The sequence below is a fragment of the Hemitrygon akajei genome, chromosome 23 (genome assembly GCF_048418815.1).
Source record: "Hemitrygon akajei chromosome 23, sHemAka1.3, whole genome shotgun sequence".
Classification (NCBI taxonomy): Eukaryota; Metazoa; Chordata; class Chondrichthyes; order Myliobatiformes; family Dasyatidae; genus Hemitrygon; species Hemitrygon akajei.
The window spans coordinates 21,016,990-21,036,825 of record NC_133146.1 but is presented as its reverse complement, the minus strand read 5'-3'; the positions used below and the strand labels follow the sequence as shown (position 1 = coordinate 21,036,825).

Sequence of the window (19,836 nt, the reverse complement as noted above, 5' to 3'; positions counted from 1 at the left end):
CAAACTTTTTGTCTTTTTATTTTGAAAACTTTCGTAACTTCTCCTGCGCTCTCCTCTTATACTACATCCTCACTTTTCCAAACAGTTGAATCCATCCCCTTACTATTTAGTTTGAAGACACACTTCAATCCATTCCACTGACTGCAGTTTTGCCCTATCGTTTCTTACTATGCACTGCATCTACTTGTATAACAACCACCCCATCCTCTGCCCTGTCACTTTGGTTCCTAACCCACTGCCAAATTAGTTTAAACTCTCCACAACAGCCCTAGCAAACCTGCCTGCGAGGATATTATAGTCCCACTCAAGTTTAGGTGGAACCTGTCCTTTTTGTACAGGTTGTACTTTCCTGCAAAGAGATCCCAGTAATCTGGAAATCTGAAATCCTGCTCCCTGCAAGTATTCATCTGTCAAATCATCCCATTCTTACCCTCACTGGTGCAAGGCGCAGGCAACGATCCAGAGATTATTACACTTCAGCTTTCTACCTATTTTCTCTTCAGGACTTCATCCCTTTTCCTATGTCATTGGTACCACAACTTCTGGCTGCTCACCGCCCCCCCTTAGAATGCTATGAACCCGGTGTGAGGCATCCCTGACCCTAGCACACCAACTAGGTGAGACTTTCATGTCCACAGAATCTTCTGTCTGCTCATCTAAATTTTGAATCCCCTATCACCACTGTACTCCTCTCCTCTCCCCTTCCATTCTAAGCCACGGAGACAGACTCAGTGCCAGAGACCTGGTCACTGCAGCTTTCCCCAAGTAGGCTGTTCCCACCCCCCCCCCCCCCATAGTATCCAAAGCAGTATATTGAGGGGAACAGCCACAGGGGTAATTTGAACTGGGCAGTTTGAGAAGTCCAGCAGCTATTCTGCTATAATGTGTACTAACTCCAAAACCTTCCATTATTTATTTAAAGGTTCAAAGTCTTCATGTCTTTCTCAATAGTAAACAAAAACAAAGGAAAATTTCTCTCTGAGGATATTGCCTATGTCCTGCAGCTCCACACAAAATGTACATTTTGGTCTTTGAAGGGCACGTATACTTTCCCTAGTTACTTTTTTCTGCTTAATAAACTATAATATATATCTGCTTAATATAAATAAAAAAATATGTAATCCTTTTAATATAAATATCTCTATAGATTCTCTTTAAATCTTCTCTGCCAAAGCTGTCTCATTTCCCATTTTGTTTTCCCCCTGATTTCTTTTTTAAAATCCCTCTCTGGCATCTCCAATACTGCTGTAGGAATTCCGTTGATCTCAGCCGACTGTACCTGACCTCTGCCTTCTCCTTTCCTGACCACTGTCTACCGCCCTTGAAGGAGGAGGTTGCACCTCTGGAGGCAGTAGCGGAGTGAATGACTAGGGTGATGGACGGGATGGCAAATGAACTGATTTGTCATGGCGGGTGGCAAGCTGTTTGAGGTTAATTATTCACCCACCCAGGCATATTCTGACTCTTGCATCCGCGGGGGGACGAGCTTTTGCAGCGGCGAGTTGATGCCGGGCTGTCCCTGATGGGCTGGAATCAGGGAGGTGGACTGAGGCAAGCTTCTCGGAGGCGGGGCACACCCATCGCGGCAGGAGCAGCGGAGCCGCCGGGATCGGTGTAGAGCCGAACCGAGCTCGGGCCGGTACATGGCGAGTCTGGAGCGAGAGCGCGATCCGGGGCTACCCCCAGGCCTCGGCCTAGCGGACGGGGACGCTCGGGATCCGGAGCGGACCTTCGGGATCCTACGGCTTCAGGAGGAGCGGGGCCCGGCAGCAGAGGTCGGCTGGCAGGCCCCGGGCCCCGAGCTGGTCCGCAGAAGGTTAGAGACCTGCACGGTACCAGCTTCGGACGGTGACCCGCAACCTGCAGGTAGTGGCAGCGGTGAGTCAGGGCGGACGCGGCTGCAGGGAGAGGGGTGGGGCTGTGGGCAACAGTAGCGGCACATAGGAGGGTGGGTGGGGGTCAGGTGTGATGGTGCGGGGGGCAAGTCGGGTGGGGGATGGAGTGAGAGGAGTGGAGAAGGTAGGGAGATCATGGGGTGCGTTCAATTTGGAGTAAGGTGGGGCGATTTGTGTGGGGGAGGGGGAGCAGGTGCGGGTCGCGTGGGGGGAGGGGGCACGGGGCGGATCTCGTGGGGGGAGGGGGATCAGGTGCGATTTGGGTGGGGTTGGTGTAGAGTGGAAGAGAGGGTGGGGTTCAGGGGAAGAGGGGAGGAAGATGGAGGGGTTACTGGAGGAGGGGAGGGTGTGGACAAGATGTCCCTTCAACCCATCTCTTCTCATCTGCCCCATCACCTTCCTCTGCTTCTTCTTCCCTTTCCTCCATGGTCTACTCTCATCCCTATTGATTGCCTCTTAAGCTCTTCACCTCTCCCACTATCACCTCCCCTCCACCAGCCACCCACTGTCCCCCTCACCAGGCCTCACCTCTTACCTATCAACTAGTACAATTTTCCCTCCCTCCCTCCCTTTTTTTTAAAGAGATAGGGGGATGTGCCTTGGCTCAGGACATGTGGGGAAGCGGGAAGTGGGGTTTATGGAAGCAGAGGGATGAAGAATGGGACAGTTGGGTGTGCCAGCTCTGGAAGTATGCGGCATATGTGAGTGGGAACGATGGGTGCAAAAATTGCCCTGGTGATCAGTTTGCCGCCCTGATCAAGCTGTGACTATTTGTTTCTGGTTGCTCAGTGCCAAGGGACCCGATGACCATTGAACGAGCAAACCTACTGAACATGGCGAATCTGAGTATCAAAGGACTGATTGAATCGGCCTTGAGTTTCGGTCGGACTCTGGACTCGGATTACGCCCCACTACAGCAGTTCTTCATTGTGATGGAGCACTGCCTCAAACATGGATTGAAAGGTATCATGTAACCTATCCCAAATTCAGTCTATTCTCAGTGACTTGCATTCAGCTGTGTAATTCGTGCTGTACAGAGGATTGAATGCTGTTTCCTCCAGGCTGAGTGACGTGTGTCTCAGGAGACTACTGTTCATTCTTGACTCTGGCCTGTAAGTGTTAGTCAATCCACTCGGATTATCAGTAGCTAATGTGGTTACTGTATAATTAGGAGTTTATATAATGCTTCATTCTGCAACTCCTGTATTACTGATAATTCACATTTCTGCCACACATAAAAATGAGAATGCCACCAATTCTAAAAACACATATTCTATAAACCTTGCTTTCTTTATGTCACATGGCACATGATCGACTTCATCATTGTGAGACGTAGTGACATCAAGGATGTTCTCATCACCTGTGCCATGAGAGGTGCAGAGTGCTGGGCTGACCATCGTATGATTGTGGCCAAGCTCCATATGAAAGTGCGTCTCCCCCCGCGGCTGCAAAAGCCCAATAAAAAGCGGCTAAATTGCAACTGCCTGAGAAACACAGAAGCGAGAAGTGAGTTTTGACGCATCCTAGCTGAGAAACTCAGGGATCTCTCTGTGCATTAATGGTTATATTAAGTTGGGAGACTGTGGATCAATATTTACTTAGTTGTCCATTTGATGCTAATGCACCTGAAGTTGAAGTTGCTACCTGACACTTGTGCAAAGGAATTGTGATGTGCCTGGGAGAAAAAAACTTAATTTTTTTTTACTATTGTCAGGTGTCTCTAAATTTTGGTACATTCCCCAGAAATAAAAACAGAAAATCTAAAAATACTTGGACAAGTTGGGAAGCATCTGTGGAGAGAGAAGTAGTTTTGGTTGTTGACAAAGATGGGAATGAACACATTTTAAGATGCTGAGGAAAGTGGGAGGGAAATAAATAACTGAATAACAAGAACCCTCCCCACAGGGAATAGTAAGGTGTGTGAAAATAACTGGGCAGGTCAGGCAGCATCTGTGAAAAAGAAATAGAGTTGATGTTTTGGATTAAGGACTGTTTATCTTTTTGTTTTTAATTTCTGATTTCAGCATCAGCAGCTTTTCTTTTGATTTTCATTTGATTTTGATGAAGGTTGGTATGGAGGGAAATGAAGACAATGTGTAAGTTGATCTGATTTTTGAAATGGGAAGAACGCTATGAATGGTTAGACTTGATGGAGGCCCCCATTACCTCTGATGGAAGGTGTCTGCAGAATAGATGGGCAGTTCTAGTTTGCGGGCTCCATGGAATCTTCTCTGTTTTAGTCCTGTTTAACTCAGTTCTACCGATGATTGACTCAGTGCCACGTGACAAAGTAGAAAAAAATTATCTTCCAGTTAGTCACATCTTCTGTACTGAATATTGAATTCAGCACATTCAGGTAGTCTGCATTTCTGGTTATTTTATGCCAGATTTCCAGCATTTCTTCATTTGTTAGGTAATTGCAGAGAATTATTCTTCCAGGCTTTTATTACTGATTTGACAAGCAACATCTGTTGTGTTTCACCCTTACAGGCCTTCCCTTTTCATATTCCCACCACCACCCTTCCGACATTTTCTGCATCTTAAAATTAGCTTTATCTCTAAGTGTTTCTAGTTCTGGTGATGAGTGTGATAAGTTATCAGTTTGAAATATCAACTTTGTTTATCTGGAATATTAATTCTGGTTTATCTGGAATATTAATTCTGTTTATCTGTTCAGCTGGTGGTGCAGTGCCATCAGCGCCGGACTCCTGAACGGAGGTTCCCGGGTTTGAATCCAGTCGGGCTATTCCCGAGTACACTTTCCATCCGTGCTGCGTTGAGTGTTGAGCTCGCAACTCGACCTCGTAAAATAAAAGAAAAATACTGCAAAATGTCTGTGTGAGGAGTGGCACGCCACACGGTCTTTCATTCCGCACCTTGTAAGGCATGAAAATGCCCGATGCTGGCCTCGCAGGCCTGAGTCGTCCTCATCATCATTATCTGGGATATTAGTTCTGGTGATAAGTGTGATAAGTTATCAGTCTGGAATATTAATTCTGTTTATCTCTCCATGCCTACGTAGTGCATTGCTGAATATTGATGGTATTTTCTGTTTCTATTTCAGATTTCCAGCATCCATATCATTTTGGTTATAGTACTTGTTCCCAGGTGTTTGTGAAGACAATTTTGCAGGGTTTATTGAGCTGAGCAATCCTTTATCATGCCTGGGCTTATCATTCAGTGCATTCATATTAGCCTAGAATTCCAAATAGGGCAAAGTGAGTGGCAGGTTTTCCTCACTATAGGATGTTAGTGAACTAGGTGAGTTTTCATGACAATCAAATAGTTTCACAGCCAGTATTATTAATAGTAGCTTATTAATTCCACATTACTGAATTCACTATAATTATTTGTGCATTAAAATTTCATTGGATCCCAATTTAAAATCAGAGAATCTTCTGGAATAGGTGCCTGAAGAGTCATGTTCAGTGAGCACCTCGGTTACCCATTTCAAGAGCCCTTGACCAAGTGACAGGAGTCATTCTTGTGTTACTGGCTCCAACTAGGGGTATCTCACTGGGAGTGGTCTCTCTGAGCGGAATAGAGTTGGACTTGATTTGCTACCAGTTACATGGGGATTATACATCAAAATCTTAATTCTGGTCTTTCTCAAGAGCGGAACTCTTACCTCTGAAGCCTATTGCCAATGCTTCGGAAGCTTCAGTGATAAATTTCAGATGTTGGTGCTATTTATAACGCGGCCTTTCTCTGTTCTTTGTTGCAGTGAAAAAGTCTTTCCTTGGTCAGAACAAGTCACTGTGGGGCCCCTTAGAACTCGTGGAGAAGTTATGTCCTGAAGCTGTGGAGATTGCATCAAGTGTCCGGGACCTGCCTGGGTTAAAGTAAGAAATCTTGTTTCACTAAATGTAGGAAATATGGAACTGTTTTTGAAACATGTGAAGAGGAATCTCTTGGTTCAGGCCCTTCAGCTCAGTTTCCTATTGAGTTCGGTGAGATATCAGCTACTGCTCGTTCTATTACAAATGGCCATTAAGCCAGGAGGTGAGCAAAGGATCAGTTTTGATTGGGTCAATTTTCATGTACTGGAGCCACAGGTTTCCCACTGACAGACACTACACGAGGCTCGTCAGGCCTTAGCAGGGTGCTGTACTGTGCTTAGTTGTTCGCAGTTGGGAAGCAAATTAAAAGGTTTGTTGCTCACCGTGGTTGCAGGTCGTGTGTCTTACAGCAGTGGCTTGTGTCTTGACTGGCTGATTTAGGCTCCGAGGTGGCTTAGACCCTTGGAGATGGTCTGATGTTTCCTGAAGTTCTACAGCAGGCTGCTAAGATTCCCAAATACCTGTAGTGACTGCACTCTCGAGGTCTGTGAGCTGCACATGCCATAGCTTGTTTGCAGTGGGAGTGAGAGTACTAACGCATCTGTGCTGTCCTGAGGATGTAAATGCACAGTTTTGTGTGTTTATAGTCCTTCCTCCTATTGATGTAGTTATAAAGAAAGCAAGACAGTGGCTATACTTTATTAGGAGTTTAAAGAGATTTGGCATGTCAACAATTACACTCAAAAACCTCTATAGTCATCCCGTGGAGAAATTCTGACAGGCTGCATCACTGTCTGCTATGGAGGGGCTACTGTTGTAAATCTAGTCAGCTCCATCTTGGGTACTAGCCTACAAAGTACGTAGGACATCTTCAAGGAGTGGTGTCTCAGAAAGGCAGCATCCATTATTAAGCACCTCCAGCACCCAGGGCATGCCCTTTTTTCACTGTTACCATCGGGTAGGAGGTACAGAAGCCTAAAGGCACATACTCAGCAATTCAGAAACAGTTTCTTCCCCTCTGCCATCCGATTCCTAAATGGACGTTGAACCCTTGAAAAGCTACCTCACTTTTTTAATAAACAGTATTTCTGGTTTTTGCACGATTTTTAATCTGTTCAATATATGTATACTGTAATTGATTTACTTGTTTATTATTATTTTTATTTTATCATTTTTTTCTCTCTCTGTTAGATTATGTATTGCATTGAACTGCTGCTGCTAAGTTAACAAATCGCATCACATGCTGGTGACAATAAACCTGATTCTGATTCTCTTCTTGGGTTGCTCCAACTCACTGGTGCTACTCCAGCTGCTGAAGTTTGTTGGATTGGGATAGCTAGTGATGCTGTAGCCACGTGCAGCATCGGGTCAGGTTCTCACTTGTGTATACAGAGCATTGCCGTGGTCAATAAGCACACAGAGCAAGTGCAGACATTCTAATCTCTGCTGGAGATGTAACTAACCATTGTGGCTGCTGTTCCCTTGCAGGACTCCTCTCGGACGAGCTCGTGCCTGGTTAAGGCTGGCCATGATGCAGAAGAAGCTGGCGGACTATCTGCGGTGCATGGTTTTCAGAAAAGATGTGTTCAGGTGGATCTTATCCTATCGTATTTCATGTTGGATGAATGATTGAAACATAAGATTATTAAGGGATTGGACACGCTAGAGGCAGGAAACATGTTCCCGATGTTGGTGGAGTCCAGAACCAGAGGCCACAGTTAAAGAACAAGGGGTAGGCCATTTAGAATGGAGTTGAAGAAAAATTTCTTCACCCAGAGAGTTGTGGATCTATGGAATGCTCTGCCTCAGTTGGTAGTGGAGGCCAATTCTCTGGATGCTTTCAAGAAAGAGTTAGATAGAGCTCTTAAAGATAGCGGAGCCAAGGGATATGGGGAGAAGACAGGAACGGGGTACTGATTGTGGATGATCACAGTGAATGGCGGTGCTGGCACAAAGGGCCAAATGGCCTACTCCTGCTCCTATTGTCTATAGTAAATGGTAGGGCACTGAGGAGTGTGGTAGAACAAAGGGATCTGGTTGCGGTCCATAATTCATTGAAAGTGCGATCACAGGTAGAAAGGGTCGTGAAGAAAGCTTCTGACATTTTGGCCTTCATAAAGCAGTGCATTGAGTACAAGAGATGGGATCTTATGTTGTTGTTCTATAAGACGTTTGTGAGGCCTATTTGGAGTATTCTGTCCATTTTGGTCACCTACCTACAGGAAAGGTATAAATAAGGTTGAAAGAGTACAGAGAAAATTTACAAGGATGTTGCCAGGACTGGAGGACCCGAGTTATAAGGAAAGATTGAGTAGGTTAGAACTTTATTCCCTAGAACACACAAGATCAAGGGGATATTTGATAGAGTCATACAGAACTATGAGGGGTATAGATAGGGTAAATACAAACAGGCTTTTTCCGCTGAGATTGGATGGGACCTCAACTTGAGATTAAGGGTGAAAGGTGAAAAGTTGAGGGGAAAATAGGGGAAATTGCTTCACTCAGAGGGTCGTGTGAGTGTGGAGCGAGCTGCCAGCACAAGTGGTGCATGCAAACTCGATTTCAACATTTAAGAGAAGTTTGGGTAGGTACATGATGGTAGGGGTATGGGTCTATGGTCCTGGTGCAGGTCATTGGGAGTAGGCAGTTTGAATGGTTCCGCATGGTCTGGATGGGCCAAAGGAACTGGGTGTGTGCTGTACTTCTCTGTGACAATGAAGTTAAACAGACGGACAATCTGCAGCCAACAGAGCCATGCTGTGACCATATCTGACAATCCTGCTTTTCTAAATGGGGATTAATTCTGTCCCTCAGGATATTTTTTCCCTACAACTGATGTTAGACTAACTGGCCCATAATTACCTGGTTTACCCCTGCTTCCCTTCTTGAATCTCATATTTGAGGTCTTCATGTTATCTAGCACCTCACCTGTGTCAGCAAAGATTTGAATATTTCCATCAGGACAATATTCCAGGAACAGTGAATGGATCAGTAACAGGACATGATAAACACAAAATACTCTGCAGATGCTGGGGTCAAAGCAACACACTGGAGGAACTCAGCAGGTTGGGCAGCATCCATGGAAACGAACAGTCAACGCTTCAGGCCTAGACCCTTCATCAGAACTGAAGAGGGAGGGGGCAGGGGCCCTATAAAGCTGGGGGAGGGTGGGAAGGAGAAGGCTGGTAGGTGCCAGGTGAAAAACCAATCAGAGGAAAGATCAAGGGGTGGTGGAGGGGAAGCAGGGAGGGGATAGGCTGGAGAGGTGAAGAAGGAATGTAAGGGGAAAGCACTATGGGTAGTAGAAGAAGGCAGAATCATGAGAGGTGATAGGCAGCTGGAGGAGGAGGCAGAGTGAAACTGGGATGGGGGAAGGGAGGGGAGGGAATTACCGGAAATTGGAGAATTCAATGTTCATCCCAAGGGGCTGGACATCATGATCCCTCGAGTCCCAGGACAGTCTGGGATGTATCTTTATCAGGCCCTGAGTTTGATCCACTTTCACACCTGCTGAGACAACTGACATCTCCTTTTATCTTAAACCTTAATGTGGGAAAAGTATCTTCTCTGCACCCCTCAATAGCTTGTGTAGCCTTATATAGTCATCCTTTAGTGCCTGTGCTCCAGGCGGAGAAAAGCCCCAGCCTATTCAGCTTTGCCTTTTGAACCAAGCTCGCTGGTGAACCTCTCCCTGGTGCTTTCCAGCTTATTTATATCCTTGCTGTAGAATATCATTGTGCTAGCAACCAGTATTGTGGTCTCACTAGCTACGTGTACCATGACAGTGTAACAGTCCAGCACCAGTAGTTGATGCCCAAAGTACACTGCAGATGCTGTGGTCAAAGTAACACATACAACAAGCTGGAGAAACTCAGCAGGTTGGGCAGCATCAGGACAAAGGGTCTCGGCCCGAAACATTGACTACTCGTTTCCACGGATGCTGCCCGACCTCCAGCTTGTTGTACCAGTACTTGATGCCCTGGGTGAAGAAGGTGAATGTGCTGGGTTCCTCCTTCAATATCCTGTCTTACCTGTATCATCACCTTCAGGGAAGCATGCACCTGTACCCCTCAACACTCTCTAGGTACTGCCATGGCTTATGCTGAGGAGTAGCTTTATTTCTCCAGTCCTGCCAAAGGGTCGCAGCCTGAAACATCAACTGTACTCCTTTCCATAGATGCTGCCTGGCCTGCAGAGTTCCTCCAGCATTTTATATGTGTTGCTGGTTTTCCAGCATCTCTAGATTTTTTCTTGTTTGTAACTACACTCATTCTGTTTCCGGTGTTCCCACAATCAATGATCTCACTTTAAGGACTCTATCTTGTTATTTATCGCTATTTCACAGTTTGTTGTCTGTCGATCCTGTTTACAGTTACAGTTCTGTAGATTTGCTAAGTATGCCTGCAGGAAAATGAATCTCAGGGACATGTATGTAGTCTGATAATAAATAAATTTTACTTTGAACTTCATCAGAAGCTGGAAAGAGAAGATAAAAATGTGAGGGTCCTGGGTAATGTGGATGGTCACAGTTTCCCAGGGTAAAACTGCCTGGCTTTGAACTGGAAAAGGTGCAGACAAGATTCACGAGGATGTTACGAGGACCAGAGGGCTTGAGTTATAAGGAGAGACTGCACAGGCTTGGACTGTGTTCTGTGGAGCAAAGGGGGCTGAAAGGTGACCCTACAGAAGTTTATAAAATCAGAAGGGGTGTAGATCATGTGGATGGTCAGTGTTTTACCCAGGCTAGTGGAATCTGAAGCAAAAGGGTACAGGTTTAAGGTGAGAGGGAGAAGATTTAAGGATATCCTGAGGGACAAGTCTTTTTTTACCCCACCCAGAGGGTGGTGGCTACATGAAACAAGTTGTCAAGGGAGGTGGTGGAGGATGATACCATTAGAACTTTTCAAAGATAATTGAACCGGTTTGTTGTATAGGAAGTGTTTACAGGGATATGCCCCAAGTCAAGCAAAATTGGGTGGGCACCTTGGTTGGCATTTGTGAGATGGGCTGAAAGGCCCATTTCAGCACTGTATAACTACGGCTCTAAAGGTCTCTCCTGTTTTTAAGTGCTCTGTACCTACCAACTCTCCTCTCTTTCGCTATAACAATACAGGACTGTTGTTGATATCCTTTCATGTCCACAGTTCTGTAGATTGTCATCTTTACCCTTTTTTCACTCTGGTTAGTCCCTATTAGGACTGTCTGTTTGACAGAAAAGGACTCCTGGATGCATTTCAAAAATTCTGCCCCATCTAATCCTCGTGATCCCAGTTAATATGGTGGAATTTGAAATCCCCTGCTACTAGATTTAGATTGAATTTCCAGGAGCGTATAATGGAAACAGATTTAGTTGTGGCATTTAAAAGGAAAACGATAATTAAGTATAACGAGAGATGTATGGTGTTTCTGCTACTGTTTGTAAGGAGTTTGTATGTTCTCCCCGTGACCATGTAGGTTTCCTCTGGGTGCTCCAGTTCCCCCCCCCCCCCCCCCAACATTCCAAAGACGTACCGGTTAGTAGGTTAATTGGTCATTATAAATTGTTCAGTAATTAGGCTAGCATTAAATTGGGGGATTGCTGGGCGGCACAGCTTGAAGGGCCTATTCCACACTGTATGTCAATAAATAAATAGATTTGATTGATTAGTGAAGCAGGCAATTCTCATCATTGCATCAGAAACTAAACTCCAGCATGTTATTATATTTAGGAAGAGATGGGACTAAGCTGGAATAATATCAATTGATATTTAAAAAATTAACATTCCAATAACCAGCTCTTATGGATAAAATATCTCATTTGTTTCGGAGGGTGCAACGAATCACTGTTGTTTGCTGTTTTGTTTGCAGTGATTTTTATGAGGAACACGCAGTGATGATGCAAGAGGAAGGCACAGTGATCGTTGGACTTTTGGTTGGACTCAATGTGATTGATGCTAATCTCTGTGTCAAGGGAGAAGACCTAGATTCCATGGTAAGGCTGTAGACTAGTCTTTAACAATTGGTCTGAAATATTCACCTATTATCTGCGTGACTCTTTCCTAGAAAGGACACACTTCTCTGCCAGTTCATGCGTGTGTGTGTATATATACGCATCCAGGACACATGCTATTACGGAGATGTGTACAATTATTGAAGAGGTAACATTTCCAAAGATGGAAACTTGTGCTGGGCCCAGTTGCTGAAGGCACGGAAGATCTCTGGAACCCTGTTTCTGAACATGCTGGGGTTCACTTCTGTGTTGTGTCATTGAAGTACAGACCTTGATCTACAAAGGGCTGATTTGTTTTTAAGTATTTAATTGTGTAATATAGTTTAACTGTTGGATTTTGGATTAAAGTGGAAAGCAATAATGTAGACTGCCAGTTAATTAGGTTAACTGAAGGCAGCGGACTCGGAGTTGGTGAAACCTGGGAATATAATGTAAGTCTGAGGTCTGCTAAGGCGTAGCAGTTTCTTTGATGCTGTAAGGGGAAAAGTGTAATTGCTTTTTTAAGAATTAAATTATTAAATGAAGCTTAGCAGAGTAGGTATTATTTGTTGCTGCATGTGTGGCAGCTTATGGAAACGTGATTCATAGTGACATCTAGAGAAAGTGTCCACAGCACACAGAGCTTAGGTGATGAGTTGGACCCAAGATTTGGACACTGCAATGCATCAGGGTGGGTCATCTTAATTGTACACGTTGTTCCAGGCTGCAGCCACACCTCTGAAATTAGATACTGCAGAACTGATCAGTGAAAAGAGACAACAGGGTGAGATGTTTCTGTATGAGGATCCAGAAGGTAGCCTTGCACTTGTCGAATAAAGTCATTAGACTCCTGCCATCTTTGTAGTTGAAAGTGTGTGCTGGCCAGGAATAGATAGACAGATCGAAGACTTGACCTGAAGCTGTTTGGGTGCCACAAAGTTCAAAATGCATCCCCACAGGCTCCTTTACACCCTTGGGAGTGGCCATCTTCACCATTGCAAAGAGTGCATATTGAGTTTGCTGGGCCCTTCATGGACTCCATGTTTCTGATCGCTGTGGATGCTCATTTGAAGTGGCTGGAGGTCATACCAATGAAGTCAACCACCTCAGCAAAGACTGTTTCCACTATGAGGACTATCTTCTCCAGAAGTGGCTTACCTGAACAAATTGTGAGTGATAACAGACCACAGCACATGTCAGAAGAGTTTAGACTATTCATGAAGAAAAATAGTATCAAACATTTCAAGTCAGCTCCTCACCACCCAGCAATGAATGGGTTAACTGAAAGGATTGTCCAGACCTTCAAGGAGTCCATTAAAGCTTATGAACAAGTAGGACATTTCTCTGCAGCACAAAGTGGACAACTTCCTTTTTGTGTATCGGAACTCTGTTCATGTGACAACAAAGCAAACATCTGCAATGTTTGCTTTCGTGAACAAGAATCTGAGATCTTGCATAGACTTCCTGAAACCAGATCTACAGAGGGAAGTGCAGAATGAACAGTTCAGTCAGTTGCGAAGCAAATCAGCAAGGAGCTTCGAGTTGGAAAGGAAGACCTAGCGTGTGATTACCGAGAAGACAAGTGGACTCCTGATAGGATAGCTACTGATGTACACAGTGGACATTGGAGATCATGCATGGAGATGTTATGTAGACCAAATGCTGGATGCTTAACTGAACAACACACCTGAGTTGACTGCATCCAACATGACAGACACATTGCAGTCACCAGACTTGCCTCTCAGTGATGATCATGTCACTAACAGCAACGTGACACTTGCAACAGAGTAAGTTGTCTTTGACAAGACACCTGCCAAACCTGATGCCATTCCACAGGTCCAAATACGCTATCCTGAAAGAAACAGCGCCACCCAAAAGACTGGATCTTTAGTATAGTGAGGTTATAGACTGTTATTTTTTTAAAAATCAGTCAAACACTGTTATTGTAAAAGCATGCTTGTCTGAATATGGTCTGTTAAAGAGAAATTGGATGTTTTGTTACTTATAAGGTTTTAATTTATATTAATCTAAAGAGGGAGGAAGTGTAATGTATGGATCTATTTCTTTTAGTGCAGTGACTCCCCTTAGCACTAATTATTGATGGATAATTTACCCATGCACATTGATTTGTTGCTGTTTCTGCAAAGTGAAAACTTCACCTCCGAGTGCCTGCCTTTTTAAAAATTTGATATGTACAGGCAGTCCCCAAGTTACGAACGTCTGACTTACGAACAACTGGTACTTACGAACAGCCTGCCATAAAGCCTATGTATATTAAAAATTCGTCAGCTTGAGGAAGGAGAATGCCATCCGCCATTTCAAGTTGGATCACGTTGCCATTAACACTGTGTTGAGTGTGTAACTTTGTACTTGGCTTACATTTTTCTTAGCAAGATTCACCCTGACCCCTCTTTTCCAGTCAGCACCACCCCCACTTGTCCCATTTAACCTGTCTCAGTGCGAGTGGACTTTAGGACCCAGGGGAGCTCAGGACTTGCCGCCTGCGGCTGCTGCTGAATCGCAATTGAAAATAAAGTGGAACTAATAAAGCGATCAGAAAGAGGTGAAACGCCATTGGTCACTGGAATAGTGTTAGGCTACAGTCAGTCAACGATCAGAACAATTTTAAAGGATAAAGTGAGAATATGGAGCATGTGAAAGGCCCTGCCCTGATGAAAGCTACAGTTATTACTAAGCAACGCAGTGGTTTAATTATTGAAATATGTATGTTTCTTAAGTGTTTTATATGCATAGAAAAATAAAATATATACTATATACTAAGACAAACATTGGCCTAACAGACACTAAATAATACCAGATGTACCTATTCCGACCTACGTACAAATCTGAGACGGACTTAGGAACGGAACTTGTTCATAACCCGGGGACTGCCTGTAGTTGCACAGACACAATAGAAACCATGCTGACTTTGCCCTGTTATCGTGTCCCTGTTAGTACTCCGAAAACTCGTCCTTAATAATGGACTCCAACATCTTCCCAACCACTGAGGTCAGGCTAACCGGCCTGTCATTATTTTGCCTCACTTCCTCCTTAAAGAAAGAAGTGACATTTTCAGTTTTCCAGTTCTCAAAAACCATTTCAGAATCTAGTGATTCTTGAAAGCTCATTATTAATGTCTCACAATTTCTTCAGCCACCCCTTTCTGAACTTTGGTTCTGAACCTATCTGCTTCAGGTGACTTATCTACCGTCAGACTTTTTAGCTTCCCAATTATCAGCTTGTTAGTAATAGCAATGACACTCACTTCTGCCCTCGACACTCTCAAATTTCTGACATTCTGCTAATGTGTTCCACAGTGACTACTGACGTAATATTTATTGAGTTCTTCCATTATTTCTTTGTCCCCTATTACTACCTCTCAAGCATCATTTTCTAGCAGTCTGATAGCCACTCTGTTCTCTCTTTTATTCTTTGAGTACTTTTGGCATCCGCTTTAATATTGTTGACAGCTTACCTTCCTATCTTTTCTCATTTTATGGCTTTTTAGATGCCTTCTGTTGGGTTTTAAAAGCTTCCCAATCCTATACCTTCCCACTAATTTTTGCTATATTATATGCCCTCTCTTTGCCTTTTATGCTGTCTTTGACTTCCCTTGTGAGCTAAGGTTACTACATTCTCCTTTAGAATACTTCATCTTTGAAATGCATCTTTCCCGCGTCTTCTGAATTTCCCCCATAAACACCAGCCTTTACTACTCTGCTATCATCTCTGAGCATCCTCTTCCAATCAACTTCAGCCAGCTCCTCTCTCATGCCTCTGTAATTCCCTTTTCTCCACAGTAATACTGATACTTATGATTTTATCTTCACAAGCTGCAGGGTAAATTCTGTCATATTATGATCACTGCCTCCCAAGGGATCCTTTACTTTAAGCTCCCTAATGAAATCCAGATCATTATATAACATCTAATCCAGAATTTTGAGTTCAACTACAAGCTGCTCTAAAAAGGTATTCGTAGGCATTCTATAAATTCCCTCTAGGGATCCAGCACCAACCTGATTTTCCTGATCTACCGGCATATTGAAATCCCCTATGATTATTGCAACATTACTCTTTTGACATGCCTTTTCTATCTCCCACTGTAATTCATAGCCCACATTCTGGCTACTGGTTGGAAACCTGTACATAACTCCCATCGGGGTCATTTTATCCTTGCAGTTTCTTAACTCTGTCCACAACGATTCTACATTTTCCAATCCCATGTCACCTTTTTCTAAGGATTTGATTTCATTTCTTACCAGCAGAGCCACCCCATTTCTCTGCCTGCCTGTCTGTCCTTCAAATACAATGCCTATCCTTGGATATTAAGCTCCGAACTATGATCTTTGTTCAGCCACAACTCAGCCGTGCCCACAACATCATGCCTGCCAATCTCTTAACTACGCTGCAAGACCATCTGCCTTATTTCTTATACTACATGCATTCAGTCCGGTATTCATCACCCTTTTCAATCTTGCTCCCATGTTATACTTCAACTCATCTCACTGACTGCAATTTTACCCTGTCATCTACCTGTCCTTGCTGTCAGTCTCACTACACACTGCATCTAGTCGTATACCAACTGCCCCATCCTCAGCCCGATCACTCCAGTTCTCACCCCCCCCCCACCAAATTAGTTTAAACCCCCACCGATAACTCGAGTAAACCTACCCATAAGGATATTGGCCCTCTCAGGACACACCAGCTCACTAACCCTATCTTGTACGTCTTTGGAATGTGGGAGGAACCTGGAGCATTTGGAGGAAACCCACATGGTCACGGGAACGCAGTCCTAATTCAGGCAAATGGTTTTAATGTAGTTGAGCAAATGGGTCAACGTTGACTTGGTGAAGCCTGTGCGGCACAACTTCCGACTCGATTTGCAGGGAACAGGAAAAGTTCCTCAACGTGGCAAGTAGTTACGACTTAAAACAAACTCTCCCAGGATGTTGGAAGTAAATTCAGGAAGGTATGAACGTTGTAATTGCAGATGAACAGGGAAGGAGTGTGACAGGAAGTTAAACACTGACAAGAAACAGACAGGAGTATGAAGACCTGGAGCCCACTGTGTTGTAACTACTTTATCAGTCCACATTTCTACATGGTCTCACCTTATTCCCATTTCTTCCCCAGGTTGGAGTCATCGACTTCTCCTTGTACCTGAAAGGTGATAATGAGAACAGTCGGTGCTTTGAAAGGTAATTTTTGTATATGTAGTTTTAATATTTTGAAACATATGTCCTATGGGAAAAGTTTTCCTTAGGAGGCAACTACTATTGAAATTTTCTTTGCTGTTTTTACAAAAAAAATCTTAAGAGTGAAGACCTCGCTGTCTTAACCAATCTGGCATCTCATAACCTAATATCTGAATTAACTCTCAGGGTGCATTCCCAATGTCAGGACTAATGGGATCAACTCTGAAAGGTATGGTTATAGCAGTGTGTTACAGGTATCAACCCTCAACAATAATGATCTGTTTGGCAAAAAGAGAACCTGCATTTACAGTTAACAACAAGCACATGGGTTTTCTCTGACCTCCCATGAACGGTCAATGAATAGAAATAGTAATACTTGAGAAAAGGCGTCTACGTTAGCCGGGGTTCCTTTTGATTCTGATGTAATCTCTTATTTCTGACACCCATGCTGGTTGGTCTCCAGAGTGTTCGCTGCCTGTATTTTACCTATGGATAGTGATGTAATTTTTTTGTTTGTTTGGGCTAGGGTAGGGATTCATGGCAAATCAGTGGGTGATGGATGTGGGAGGGCAGTGATGGATGCTGGCTTAGGCTGTAAGAAGCCTGGTGGGTTATGTTGGGTCTCTAGAAGGAACTATGTAAGGCTAGTTTTTAACTTTTAGATCAGCATTTTAAGAAGTTAGTGTTTTAACATAGAGTATAGTGCAGCACAGTATGGGCCCGTCAGCCCACAATGTTGTGTTGACCCTTTAACCTATTCTGAGATTAATCTAACTCTTCTCTCCCACATAACCCTCCTTTAATTTATGTTTGCAATTAATGCAATTAGCATAATCAATTGACAGCCTTTTATTAAAGGAGGCGTAATTGGACATGCAGAATGGTTTTTCATCCTACTGTCCTTTAGCTGGCCATTCAGACACAAGGTGGGGTCTGATCAGCCCCGGCTGGGTCACCTGGAGGAGAGTGTATGATGTTGAAACACCCAATGATTCCAGGAACATCACTGAAGATGTGTCCAAGAGGCATCAGTAGATGTATGTACACAGCACGGATAAGGTGCTTGAAGAAAGGTGTAAGGGGAATGTTAGAGCTTAGTGTTTTTTTAACAGAGTGGTGTGTCCTGTCAGGAGTAGTGGTAGAGATGGATACACTAGGGACATTTAGGAGACACTTGGATAGACACGTGGATTTAAAAAAATGGTAGGATGGGGGCTATGTAGGTTGATCTTGGAGTATGTTAAAAGATCAGCACAACTTTATGGGCTGAAGGGCCTTACTGTGCTGTAATATCAGTATTTGGTGTTTACCTGATGCCTTATAAATTTGTCTCTTTTTATTAGTGATGGACAGATTGCTGCAATCCTAGATCAGAAGAACTACGTGGAAGAGCTCAATCGGCAGCTGACGTATGTTTCTCTCAATGTTTATGATATCCTCCTGTAATGATTTTGCTCTTGTCTGTGAGGTGCATTTTTTGACCATGTCTGTGACTCGTAATGACTCTGGCCTTGTCATAGAATCATAGAAAAATACAGCACAGAAACCAGCCTTTTGGCCCATCTAGTTTGTACAGAACCATTGAAACTGCCTACTCCCATCAACCTGCACCCAGACCATACCCCGACCAACCGTGTACCTATCCAAACTTCTCTTAACCATTGAAATTGAGCTTGCATGCACCATTTGTGCTGGCAGCTCGTTCCACCCTCTCAAGACCCTCTGAGTGAAGAAGCTTACCCTCATTTTCCCCTTAAACCTCACCTTTTACCCTTAGCCCATGGCCTCTAGTTTTAGTCCCACCCAACCTCAGTTGAAAAAGCCTGTTTGCATTTACCCTATCTGTACCCCTCATAACTTTGTATATCTCTATCCAATCTCCTCTCAAGGTTCTACGTTTATCAAAACTATGTTTATCAATGTTCAGTGTTCTTTTCTCAATGTTAATCATTTATCAAAACTCTCTAAACTCTGGGCAGGTCCAGTGGATTGAAAGACAGCAAATGTCAAGCCACTTTTTAAAAAAGGATGTAGGCAAAAGACGGGCAACTATAGGCCAGTTAGCTTAACATCTGTAGTCGGGAAAATGCTTGAAGTTGTCATTAAGGAAGAAATAGCGAACATTTAGAAAGGAGTAGTTCCATTAGACAGATGCAGCATGGATTCAGAAAGGACAGGTCCTGTTTGACAAACTTACTGGAGTTCTTTGAGGACATAATGAGTGCAGTGGATAAAGGGGAACAGGTGGATGTCGTATACTTGGATTTCCAGAAGGTGTTTGATAAGGTGCTGCACAGGAGATTGATAAATAAGGTACGGATGCATGGAGTTGGAGGAAGTGCATTGGCATGGATAGGGGATTGGGTAACCAATAGAAGGCAGAGAGTTGGTATAAATGGGTGTTTCTCCGGTTGTCCGTCAGTGGTGAGTGGGGTACTGTAGGGGTCAGTGCTGGGCCTGCAGCTGTTTACCATTTACATTGATGATTTGGAAGGGGACTGAGTGTAGTGTAGCAAAATTTGCTGATAACACTAAACCAAGTGGAAAAGCAAATTGTACAGAGGATGTGGAGAGTCTGCAGAGGGATATAGATAGGTTAAGTGAGTGGGCCAAGGTCTGGCAGATGGAATACAGTGTTGGTAAATGCGATATCATCCACTTTGGAAGGAATAATAGAAGAGCAGATTATTATTTAAATAGTGAAAGGTTGCAGCATGCTGTTGTGCAGAGGGACTTGGGAGTGCTTGTTCATGAATTGCAAAAGTTGGCTTGCAGGTACAACAGTTTATTAAGAAGGCAAACGGAATGTTGGCCTTCATTGCTAGAGGGATTGAATTCAAGAGCAGGGAGGTCATGCCGCAACTGTACAGGGTACTGGTGAAGCTGCACCTGGAGTACTGTGTGCAGTTCTGGCCTCCATACTTGAGGAAGGATATACTGGCTTTGGAGGCAGTGCAGAGGAGGTTCACCAGGTTGATTCCAAGGATGAAGGGGTTAAC

At 43.9% G+C, this 19,836-nt stretch overlaps 1 protein-coding gene across 4 annotated transcripts in view; it reads left to right on the top strand.

Moving 5' to 3' along the window:
* The first annotated feature begins 1,312 nt into the window (after positions 1-1,312).
* Positions 1,313-19,836, top strand: part of rufy2 (RUN and FYVE domain containing 2) — a 62,530-nt gene continuing 44,006 nt past the window's right edge. For 2 of the 4 annotated variants that reach the window (XR_012096090.1, XR_012096089.1), the window contains exons 1-7: positions 1,316-1,878; positions 2,685-2,858; positions 5,620-5,737; positions 7,163-7,264; positions 11,522-11,645; positions 16,776-16,840; positions 18,181-18,246. Coding sequence is in view for 2 of the 4 variants with exons in the window: in XM_073027158.1 (XP_072883259.1) it covers positions 1,644-1,878; positions 2,685-2,858; positions 5,620-5,737; positions 7,163-7,264; positions 11,522-11,645; positions 16,776-16,840; positions 18,181-18,246 (884 nt within the window). In the remaining 2 variants the exon portion in view is untranslated. Of the gene's footprint in view, positions 1,879-2,684; positions 2,859-5,619; positions 5,738-7,162; positions 7,265-11,521; positions 11,646-16,775; positions 16,841-18,180; positions 18,247-19,836 lie in introns of all 4 variants that reach the window. The other 2 variants (XM_073027158.1, XM_073027157.1) reach the window with 2 other exon arrangements.